Source organism: Rhineura floridana, chromosome 15, assembly GCF_030035675.1.
Source record: "Rhineura floridana isolate rRhiFlo1 chromosome 15, rRhiFlo1.hap2, whole genome shotgun sequence".
NCBI lineage: Eukaryota > Metazoa > Chordata > Lepidosauria > Squamata > Rhineuridae > Rhineura > Rhineura floridana.
Genome location: NC_084494.1, coordinates 13,488,763 through 13,501,162, shown reverse-complemented (window position 1 = coordinate 13,501,162; position 12,400 = coordinate 13,488,763). Strand labels below are relative to the sequence as shown.

The 12,400-nt window shown below is 44.8% G+C and overlaps 1 protein-coding gene across 1 annotated transcript in view; it reads left to right on the top strand.

Moving 5' to 3' along the window:
• The first annotated feature begins 2,804 nt into the window (after positions 1 to 2,804).
• STPG1 (sperm tail PG-rich repeat containing 1) overlaps positions 2,805 to 12,400 on the top strand; it is a 52,356-nt gene continuing 42,760 nt past the window's right edge. Inside the window, exons 1-3 of the mRNA XM_061597123.1 lie at positions 2,805 to 2,835; positions 6,498 to 6,632; positions 9,610 to 9,713. Of these exons, the coding sequence (XP_061453107.1) occupies positions 6,557 to 6,632; positions 9,610 to 9,713 (180 nt within the window). The 5' untranslated portion in view covers positions 2,805 to 2,835; positions 6,498 to 6,556. The remainder of the gene's footprint in view (positions 2,836 to 6,497; positions 6,633 to 9,609; positions 9,714 to 12,400) is intronic.

The window sequence follows — 12,400 nt, the reverse complement described above, 5'->3', positions numbered from 1 at the left end:
TTCGGTTGCTCAGAAAGTGGGCTTATCCAGACGACTGTAAAATGTGTGACATGATCGCTTTGTGTTTTCATTATTTTTCAGTCATCCATATGACGCCGTGCACTTTTGCACATTTTTGCGCAGTTAAATATGCTCCTGCAATACCGCAAATCATGCGATTTGCTTTTTTAAACCGGGAATCATCCACTGTACCTTCAGGCTCTTGGATGCAATACCGTGGACTTTACAGCTGTGGGCGTTTAATGAGCGGTTCTTGGGCAGTTCCCCAAATCCCTTCCCTCATTCTCAGCCAATCACGTATTTCCACTGTTGCGCATGTGCGCGAATGTCCGGGGAAAGCCCGGGAAAAAGGAACCTATCAGAGCAATGGTGTGGTGTTGGGGGGGCCTCCTGCAACTTCTACTGCACAGATGCAAAAAAGCGCATTTGAGCAGAAGCAGCAACAGCGGTTAATTTTTAGCCAGCCTGCAAACTGGGCAGCCGCTCAGGGTGAGATCTGCAATCGTGGTTGTTTGTAAACTTTTTCAAGGGAGAAAATATTTATCTTTGCCTAACCTCCACCTCCCACCCCTCACCCCCATCCCCCCGCATCAAATGCCCTTCTTGAACGTATTGGTCTTTGCTTCCAGGAAACAAATTATTGGCTTCACAGAACTCAATAAGTCTTTATCCTGCTTCATTTCTATCTCCTAAGCCCCATTTCCCCACAATTTCTAGTTTTTCTCTGTTCCCTGCTTTCGCATTCCAGTCCCCCATGATTATCAGAACATCTTGTTTTGGTGTGTGATCAATTTCTTCCTGTACTTCTGTGTAAAATCTCTCAAATTCCTCTTCTTCTGTGTTTGCCATTGGAGCATAGACTTGGATAATTATGTTAATAGGTTTCCCATTTAATCTTATTGATATCACTCGCTCATACCTTGCATTGTAGCTCCTAATTGCTCTTGCTACATCACTTCTCACTATTAAAGCAACCCCATTTCTTCTTAATTTCTCATTTCCTTAATTTCTCAATTTCCCTTAATTTTTTCTTAATTTTCTTTAATTTTTCATTTCCTTAATTTCTCTCATTTCTTATTTTGTAGTTGCCTGATTGAAAATGTCCCATTCTTGTCCATTTTAATTCACTCATGCCTGTTGTAATGTTAATGCATTCTATTTCTTGCTTGACAATTTCTAACTTTTCCATTAATTCACTCATGCCAAGTATTGTAATGTTTATGTGTTCTATTTCTTGCTTGACAATTTCTAACTTTTCCTGGTTCATGCTTCTTACATTCCATGTTGCTATTGTGTACATCGTACAACTCCAGACTCTCCTTTCACATCTGCGTGCATCAGCCTCTGGTTTCCATTCGGCTTTGACGCAGTGGCGTCAGTCACAGTGCTACTCATACTTGTCCGTTGTTCTTCCCCAGTAGCTTGCTGAGTGCCATCTGATCTGGGGGTCTCATCTTCCAGCACTATCTCGTGTTGCATTTTGCATAGTCTATTCACAGGGTTTTCATGGTAAGAGGTATTCAGAGGTGGTTTCCCATTGCCTTCCTCTGAGTCTGGATGCATCTTAGTCTGGTGTCTCAGCTTTGACCATTCCCTCTTGGATGACCCTTCTAGGAGTCTAACATCTTGGTCTAGACTCTTGATGGCATTGCTCTCAGCTTCTTCAACACTCTCAAACCCCTTCACCTTGTTAAGGTGTAAATCCTAGAGGAGGTTAGTATATTTGTTGCAGGTATATTCTGCAAAATGTCATTGACACAAAATGGTGGCTTTATACAGGACTATCTACACATCATTCTGCTTTATTAACTGTTTTGCAATGCTTCCCTGATGTTGTCACATTATTGCTGTCTGGAAGGGCAGGTTTGCGCTACAGCAGAGCAAAAGTGGGCCCAAAAAACATTTGTGGTACGAAAAGTAGAGGATTTCAGCAGGAAGTTTCGGGACATGCACTGACTGGAAACGAAGCAGTATGTCCCCCTGAACCACTTGCCAGTGCAAAGAGTAGTTAAAGTGGGATCTTTGTATAGCCACCCCATACCATCATGAGCACAAATCCTCATATATGCACAAGCAGAGGATATCCGGAAGGGCCCCTAGATGGTCCCTCACTGAAGGCTGTAACTCAGAAAGCACAACATTCCCAGCATATCTTCTTCAGAGTCACCTTGCACCCAGATGATCTCAGCCATCACCCTATAGGTGAGACAGGGCCAGCATCACCAGAAATGATATCAAAAGCAGAAACAAAATAATATTGTTTGCCCTGGGCATCTGTAGAAACTTCCCTGTGGCAGGGGCGGGGGTTGCAAAGGGAGAGGAGAGCAGGCTGGTTTAGGTTCTGCTATAAACTTACTCTTTTTAAAACATGAAAACTCAGAATCGGGGGATTATAGCTTGGGGGGCTGTCCCCTTACAGATGCCCACATTGTTTGCTCGGTCCTTGGCTGGCACCTCAGCACAGGAGGAAGGCCGAAGGAGTTTCCTTTTGTAATAATGTGAGCAGCAGGGGATTTGTAGGAGACCATGATCCAGGCCATGAATTCCTAAAAGCCACCTTTAAAAAGCTGCCTGGAAGCTGCCTTTTCCACCTTAAACAAAGGAGGGCACAGTCTAAGTGCTCCTGTTCCATTGGCTCAAGCTTGGTTGCCATTCACCCACTGGAAGAAAAGGCTACTTCAGAGAGCCTCCCTGTGATTGGGTTATTTTTAGACTGCCCAAAGTGTCGTGCAAAATGACTGGAGGAGGGGGGAAATGACTGTGCTCTCTGGTTGCCTAGGCAACAGAATGTAAACTTCCCCAGGCTTCTCACCTAGGGCAGCCCCTGAGAGTCAGGTAAGGGTAGCAGGTCCCAGCATGCAATGTTTTACCTTTGGGAACAAGGCAGTCCATGCAGGCGAGGACTTGTCAACCGCTGCTGTCTTATCCTGTGGGATTTTTAAAAAGCAAATATGAATTTATTGTGCCACTGCAGGACAATGCCAGAATGTTCTGGCGAGTGACACACAAAACAGGAGCCTCATTCTTGCGCAGACCTTAAAGCATTGGGGGCGGGGGAGGTCAGAGAGTATTGCATAATTCACTGTAGCCCAGATCTAGGGCAACTCAGCCCAGGGGCCAAATGTGGCCCTCTGAGCCCCTTTATATGGCCCTCATGTCTCTCCCCAGACTGCACCCCCTCCTCTAGGGCAAGCATCCCCAACCCTTTTGGTATGGGGACCCACAAGTCAACTTTTACTTGATATGGTGATGACCCACTGATTTATCGTCGCATGAATTTTGGGCCATAGGTCTTCGGCAGCCATCTGCTTCATGCATTTTAACTGCAAGTTTGCCTCTTTTATAAGCAATGCTTGAGGCATCCAAGCAAAAACATTTTACTTAACACCCTATTAATGTGGAATTTGTTGGAATATTTATAGTGCTTACAAAGTTATTAACACCAAACATCTGATTGCACCTTTGCCACCTGCACATTAGAGGCAAGCTGCGACAGTCATTCAAAACAACTTATTGTACAAGCACCTTGTGGTGCACCATCTCCAGATCTGCTGCCAGAGAGCAATTCCCAAGAACCCTTTTAAAAAGCAAAAACGAACATTGTGCCTTCCATGTTGATGGCCATCCAATGCAACCCAAATGTAAGGCTCAAACGTCTCTTACATTCAGTTACAACTGACAACAAAGCAAAAAGTTGTGAGAAGTCATACCAGTTAAGAATTAAAAGCAATAATGATTGGAGGTATACTTATAAAGTGCACAACCCACTTGAGAGGCTTTGTGACCCATTTGCGGGTTACAACCCACAGGTTGGGAAACACTCCTCTGGTGTATACTCTTTCATTTAAACTGTTGGGCATGTGTAGAGATAGCTTGTACCTATGTTCAGCGTAACATGTGAACAAGCCTATTGTGATTTTTGACCAGTGGCAGCTGGTGGCTCCATGTCAGTGAGGTAGTGGAATCTACTCCAGATTTTAGTTCAAACCTTTCTTGATTCCACTGCCCCACTGACATGGAGCCCCAGCTGCCACTAAACTTGACATCCCAGCAAATTCTGCTCCCTAATCTGCCTTCCCTGGAATTCAACCTTCCGTGGTTTGAACTTTGCCCTTGTTCCCACCTCCTGGGCAGAGAGATAGCTCCACCTGAGTCTCTGCACATGTTAGCTTCAGGCAGGCAGACCCCTGCTGAGGCCACATAGCTACAATCTCACCCCTTTCACTATCTGTCTTACCATCATCATCACCAGCAGCAGAATGGTGGTGGCCCCTTTCCCTTCAGTCAGGGACAGTGAGGCCAAGAAGATGCATTACACCACAATGGTAGATCTGGTCTCAGCAAAAGAATTTCCAAAAAGTCGTAGTTGCCCAGAACAACAGTACAAAAAAGGCAAGCATGGAAGAATTCTGGGAAAAAAGAATAAGAGACATTTGAACAACAAAAATCAAAAAGAGAATGTTATTTAAGGCAAATGTAAGGAAAAATTACAACACTTGGGATCTTTTAATTTAGAGAAAACATGAGTAAGGGCCTGATCAGATGCCGGTATAATGTGGATCTGGTGCTTTTTGCAGATCCTTTAAATGTGGACCGTTTACATGACGTTTTTGCCAACGTGAGTGCATTCAGCTGCTATTGCCTTTAAATCCGGATTAAATCAATGCTCTAAAAACCTGAATTTACTTAGAAAATCCGCACCCACTTCAGTGCTCACCTACCATGTATTAGCTTTTTTTCACTGTTTTTTAGATCCTCCCTTACTCTGCCCCTTGCACTGCCTATGGGCGTCATTTTGTTTCCTACTGCTGACGAACAAACTTCCAGTCACTCTAGCCTTCCTTTCCCCCACTTTCCCCCTAGCAAGTTCCCTCCCCCAGTCCTTTAAACCAGCTATGCACTCCGTTTACTTGCTATTTTACTTTAAGAGCTGGGCGGGGGCAGCGAGGGAAGAGACCAGGCGGGTATTTAGGGCCGGTGCTCAGGGCATGGGTGGGCAAGCAGACCCTCTTCCCCTCCCCTCCCTCCCCTCCCCTCCCCTCCCCTTCCCTTTGAAGTGGTGGCGGTGGTGGCGGCAGTGACGGGGAGCAGTCCTGCCGGCCAGCTAGCAAGACTTGCCACGGGATGTGCCAGAGTGGCCCTGCTTTGTTTTCTGGAGGGGAAGGAGAGGGGGTCGACCCAACCCCCCATCTAACACTTTCCAACCGGGACGCAGCTGTCTAATTCACAAAGAGGTTGTGTGCGCAAACACAAAAATATACACACTGCACACTATAAACATTTCATTCCTTCTTCACAAAAAAGGGCTTTGTCTAGAGGAAATGAAACTGACAACAGAAAAAAAGTAATTTGGTGTCAGTTGCACCCCCCACTGTCTCCCAGCTTAGCGTGAAATTGACAGAAACCCCTCCCCTTCTCGATTAGTGATGTTCCAGAGGAAGTTAACATTTAAATTGGGGGGCGGGGCCACAAGGAAACAGCGATACTAATAAACGTGAACGTGTGTGAATGCCAACCAGCAAAACAGAAAATTGGGAGGTAGGGAGGACGGACGTGTGTGAACCGCAGAACTCCATCGCGAAGGGAAAAGCTCCAAATTCAATATGGATTTTAGCTCCCATGTGAACCTGGCCTAAGAGGGACACTATAGAGATGGATAACTGCTTGGAGTTTTTATTTACAATTAAATGGTACATTTTGTTAAATAGATAAAAAACAAATAAATATAAAATGATCCATGGTGTGGAGAAAGTGGAAAGAGAAAATATTTCTCTCTCTCTCTCTCTCATAATAATAGAACTTGTGGACATCCGAAGAAGCTGAATGTTAGAACATTCAGGACAGACAAAAGGAAGTACTTCTTTACTCAGCACATAGTTAAACCTTGGAATTTGCTCCCACAGGGGGCACTGATGGCCACCAACTTGGATGGCTTTAAAAGTGGATTAGACAAATTCATGGAGGATAAGGCTACTAGCCACGATGGCTATGTTCTGCCGCCACTGTTGGAGGCAGTATGCCTCTAAATGCCACTTGCTACAAGTCACACGTGGTGAGAGCGCTGTTGCATTCAGGTCCTGCTTGTAGGCTTCCCATGGGCATCTGGCTGATCACTGGGAGAACAGATTGCACAACCAGATGGGCCTTTGGCCTGATTGAGCAGGCTCTTATGTTAAATTATAATCAAATGTGTAAAGCATTCATTTATTAGAATAGTGACAAAGGGGGTGCTGTTTACATGAATCATCAATGCAACTAAAAAGGTAGGCTGCCACTTATACAAAGATGTCTTTGACTTCGTACCACATTTGACAAATCTGACCGTTATCAAGTAACAAATAAGTGGCAATATTTTTCTTCTTAATTGACAATAATTGATGGGTCACTTTAGCATTAAGTCCCCAAAATGCTTCTTTTGTTCTGTCATCCTGTTTAGGTTTCCAGATGCCTAGAAAAATCTTCTTGGCTGTAAAGTAATGCACACATTAATGTTTCAGGAACAAGATGACAAAGCTGATGAGAAGGGATGCAATCTGGGTTGATGTAGACGTGTGACATGGAGAATATCTTTGATACGTACGAACTGGCTGGCAAAGTCAGAAGGAACGTCTCCCCTGAACCTGTGGGAAAAGGTATGGAACGGAGTCTGAACAATTCATATAGAGGAATGTGATAGTGGAGCCAGGCAGGGGAGTTGTGACCTTGGAAGACTATGTCAGAGGTTGGGGATCTCAGGCCTGAGGGCCAAATGCAGCCCTTCAGGCCTCTCTACTTGGCCCTTCAGCTTCTCCCCAGCCCAGGGGTATAATCGTCTGGGGTCACAGGAGGGTCACAGACCCGTTACTTTTTTGGGAGCAGGGTCCCAGCCAAGTCCCTATGTATGAGCCTATCAGCATGAAAAGGGAGCATGTTAGCCACTGAGAAGAGTCCTTGTTCTTTTGTGCTGATTGGAGCCAATCAGAGTGAAAGGAGGTGAGTTAGCCCCTGAGAAGACTCTCCTTAGTAGCTAACATGCAGCCTCCTCTTTCGTGCTGATTGGCTCCTAGGGACATCTGTTGTAGTGGAGTGTGGACTCCCGAGATGACAGGGAGAGCAAGGGAGACAAGGGGAAATGGAAAAGGGGGTGTGGCTATGAGGGGATATGACCTGACTGTCATGAAGGGACCCTGCATGTTTGCATTTGCCACTACGCTACTGCCCCAGCCACACCCCCTCTTTGGCCCTGCTTTGCACCTTCTTCTAGTGTTTTATGCCTGGCTGGACTGTGTCACTGAACTCCGATAACACCTCTAGCTCGTCCAGATGAAGAACAGAGAGAGGTGCGTGTGTGTAGAAACTAGCGTACTGTACAAAGGTAAAACTTGCATTCATTGCTTTGCCCACTGTTGCTTCTGGCCCCACCCACCAGTGACATGTGCCCTCAGAAGCTTGTGCAGAAGAGAATGTGGCCCTTGGGATGAAACCCTGCTCATGTTATCAAAACAAGTGGCTTTCATCCACCATCCTTTCCTGAATGAAGGATCAGGCACTGGCAATTCATTTAGGAATGGCGATGACTGGGCGTCAAGATTCCACATAAGTTACCCTTATGCTGTAGACAGTCATGAATCTTCCAAACCTGTGGTCTGTCTTTCAGGTTATCACTTTTTTATTTCAAAGCTACTGTAGTATGCCCCACTTCTAAAGGCCTTTTTGAACCTACCCACATTGTCTTAGATTACATCAGATTTAATATTTGCACGGTGCTTTTCTCTTAAAATAATAAAGTGGCTTACGATGAAAAACAACAGAATACTGAAATCATATATTCAGTATAATAATATCAAGAACAATAATATATTCCAGATGCTGCTCCTCTTCATGTCTCCAGCAGAGCAGTGTTTCTGCGCCTCTGATTCAGATCTTCAAAGGATCACTCCAAAGTATTGCTTTCCCTTTGATAGCTGCCTGAAGGCAGTCCCTTTCCAGGCACCAGCCCTTTGTATCTGCCTTTTTTCTCCAGGCTGGCCTGGAGACCAGCAGCAGCAGCAGCAGTCTCTATGATAGTTCCAATGGCTAATAGCTACAATGGCAATGTTCCGTCTCTGCTGTCAGAGACAGTATTCCTCTAAATGCCAGTTACTAGGAATCACAAGTGGGGAGAGTTCTGTTCTGTTGTTTGATGACAGAACTCTTGCTGGCTTCCCAGGGGCACTGTGAAAACAGGATGCTGAACTAGATGGGCCATTGGCCTAGTCCAGCAGGCTCTTCTTACATTCTTACGAGTTCTGATTGTTTGCGGACTGGATGAACTTTTCCTTGCTTTGTCTTATCATACTTTGCTGTGTTTACCTGTATTAAGGATGCAATCCGCTCACCTGCAGGTAACACCCATCCCTCATTAAACACAGTAGGACTTAGCCCCAAGTATATGTGCATAGGATTGTGCTGCACATTCCTCATGTGTCAGAACTTTGCCACCTCTCTCCCTCTCTTTGAGGCATATTCCTTATGGAGGCAGGATTGGCATGGAGCCGGGTGATTTACGGGTGGAGGGACCTGGCATAATCTTCAGTTTGCTGTCTATTCACACTGGCTATCTCATAGAACACAGTTGGATCAATAAGATACTGGCCAGTTGACAGCGCTGTTGCTGGTGACATCCCCATCCTGTGGACGACTCATTGAAAAACACCAATCTGTTTGGATAGGCTCCATGAAAGAAAGCTAACCACTCTACATACTACAGCTGACCATTCCCAGAGTAGAGTGTTACTATGGTGTGTTCCATATATGCAGCAGAACAAGATGGTAGAATGGACTGTAGTCTGTACCACTCAAGACTGCAGATGGATTGTCATATTTTTAATGTTCTCATATGTTTAAAAATGCAAGTAAAAAGCTAGTTCATCAGCAGGGAGAAGGCTGGGTAAGAACTTTTCTCCCTAACATGCTGGTTTTCTGCTTGGATGGAGATATATACATGGAGGAGCATTACAAATGTGATCACCCAATCTACATTCTGAAGCAGAACATTCTTCTGCAGATACCAGCTAGGTCCAAAATACGTAAGTTACAGAAATCTCAGTTTCATAGAAGATCATATACCAAGGACATCAATATCATAGCTTATCTTCACTCTTTGTTTCTGTTAATTATGGGTTGTATCCAGTGTTAGTCCTCTTCGGAGCAGACCCAACTGAAATTAATGAACATGACTAACTCAAGTGCCAAAGGCCAGGATAAACAGGTGCATCTTTAGCATTCACCAAAAACAGTACACAGAGGTGCGCCTGGCATCTTTGTTGTATAGTTTTTGCCGAATGCTAAAGATGCACCTCTTTAAATTGGCCTTTGGTGCTTGAGATGTAGGTTTTCAGGACCCCCCCTCCCTTATCTCTGTGATTGTAATTTGTTTTAATTGTTTTTAATACTGAATTTTAAACTGCAGTCACCCGCCCTGGAACCTGCTGATGAAGGGCAGGTAGTAATAATAATAGTAAGTCCATTAATTTAAATGAATCTGCTCTGAGTAAAAACATAGTTGGCTGCAACCCTATGTGTTTAAATGAGCCGTATCTCATCTCTCTGTATTTGTGTTGCATGGTTTTCATTGACTTCTCTTTCTAGGCCAGAACTGTCCGTCCATTCCTGTCAAATTCAACATCACAGTGACCCCCAATCCTGAAAGGAAGGGCTTTAACTCTCGGAGCAAGAGATTTCAGTATTCTGAGGTAAGAAACCATCTTTTCCTGAGCTTGTTCATCTACTGGTTTTTGAGGGTTTCTGAGTTCACCCAGGTTCAAATGCACCGAAACAGTGAATCTATTTCTGGCAAGCCACATAGTGCCTCTAGGCCTACTTACACTATTTATTTATTATTCCATTTATATCCCACCTTTCCTCTGAGGAGCTCAAAGTGGCATACATGGTTCGCCCTCTCCCCATTTTATCCTCAGAATCACCCTGTGAGGTAGGTTAGGCTGTGACTGGTTCAAGGTCACTCAGTGAGCTTTGCGGCTAAGTGGGAATTTGAACCCTGGTCTTCCAGGTCCTAGTTCAACGCTCTAACCCAGTAGCTCTCAACCTTTTTTAGCCCATGCCCCACTATAGCTAACCTAAACATTCCCCGCCGCCCCCTTCAAACCTGGCTTCCCTAATTATTTAATTTGAATTTACAAAAGGATTGAAATGTCGTGGCTTTTGATTATAAATAAGAAATTAGGCTTAATACTAACAAATTATTTGTACTTAAAAAAAACGTTTACTCAAATCTTTGAAAAATCCAAATGAACTTCATACGTTCGTATTTTAATATTTTTTACTTATATTGTACATTTTTTTTGAAACCATTCATGGCCCCCTGAGATCTTCATACATCCCTGGGCGGCGGAGGTGCACCCCACCAGTTCAAAAACACTACTCTAACCGCTACAGCACACTGGCTGTTTTATATCAGTAAAGGCCTTGGGATAAACACTGGAACGATGTCTCTTTGTTATGCTCTATTTTGACCTGTAGGTGGGAGCAGAACTTCACAGATGAGCAGACCTAAGTCCTTCAGAGGGGTTGGAGGAAAAAACAATCTGGTTTTCTCCAGGCAGAGCTGGTGTGTGTAGGAAATGCAAATTTCATCCTGCTTTGACTATAGAGCTAAACAAAAAAAGAGTTATATGCCATCACAGTCCTTAATTAGCACTTCTGGGCTAAGCATGCTAGCAGACCGGGGGTGGGTCGGGGGGTGGGTTGCAGGTTTTTTTGTTTTTTTTGCAGTGTCTGCACATCAGCATCAAAATGTCAGCCAGTATTCCCCCCCCCCCAATTTAATCTGGGTTTATCCTTTCTGCACAAAATCTGATAAAAATCTTGTTGCCAACAACCCATTTACAATGTCAGGATGACCTGTTTGCAGTATTAAGCCCCCGTCTGGAAGTGACCCAGCTGGCTTTCTCTTCTATTCCAAAATTCCATTCACAATATTCCCAGGGGATACAGCCGTGCCACTCCGAGACAATTATCAGCTTTCATGTTTTTCCAAAAGTGCAGATTGTGTGCCCCTCTCTACTCTTTTTCTCTTTCTGCCGCTTCTCCTAAGGACCACTTTATGTCACAAGGAATGCTTCCACCCAGCAGTTTATTGCCGGCTCGCTGCTGTTCATACATGCAAGTTTTGTGCGGTGTCCACACAATGCCATCCTATATTTTTTCCCCTCATTTAATCCACAATTTCTGCTGACAATCAGGTATGTAAAAAAAACCCTGCAGAAAGAGTCAATCCATATACAGGGAGCTGCCAGGCTCTTGTTATTTTGTGTGGGATTCAATCACATACAGTACCAGCAAACTCAGGTTGTGCAGTTACAGTAGATTGGAAGGCCTGGCACAACAAGCCCGCTTCCCCCCAAAGACGGGCCTTTTTGCGATACAGAAAGTCAGGGCTGGCACCAGGCATGACTGGGCTCATGGGCACCAGCCTGTCCTGGGCCCACAGCACTTTAGTACAACACCCTCTCCCCATACAGGTGGTGCGGGGCTAATAAGCCTCTTGAGTCAGTGTGCAGGATGTGCGCATACCTGCTATCAACCAAGATGCCACCGGGCCTCCAGAAAGTGATGGGAAAATGCACTGGAAAGTGTGGGATAACATTTGCTTGTCACAAGATCTTTTAATCTCCCCACAAACAAATCAGAACAAATGCTCATTAAATAACTGACATCATCTAATTTCTCCACAAACAAATCAAGCTTAATGCTCATTAAACAGGTTGTCTATTCGGCACTGGTTAGGCCTCATCTTGAGTACTACGTCCGGTTCTGGACACCACACTTTTAGAACGATGCAGACAAACTGGAACAGGTTCAGAGGAGGGCAACAAGTATGATCAGGGGACTGGAAACAAAGCCCTATGAGGAGAGACTGGGCATGTTTAGCCTGAAGAAGAGAAGATAGAGGGGAGATATGATAGCATTCTTCAAGTACTTAAAAGGTTGTCACACAGAGGAGGGGCGGGATCTCTTCTCGATCGTCCCAGAGTGCAGGACACGGAATAATGGGCTCAAGTTGCAGGAAGCCAGATTTTGACTGAATATCAGGAAAAACTTCCTAACTGTTAGAGCGGTACAACTATAGAACCAATTACCTAGGGAGGTTCTGGGCTATCCAACACTGGAGGCATTTAAGAGGCAGCTGGACAGCCACCTATCGGGTCTGCTTTAAGTTGGATTCCTGCATTGAGCACGGGGGTTGGACTTGATAGTCTCATAGACCCCTTCCAACTCTATTATTCTATGATTCTATCAAGGAACTAAAATGGGGGGAGGGGGAAGGGGAAATATAGGATAACATTTGATCAGAATGATGACCACAATACACTGCCCTGTGGAAGATCTCAGCGTCCTTTGTTGGAAGACTCAGGGCCGA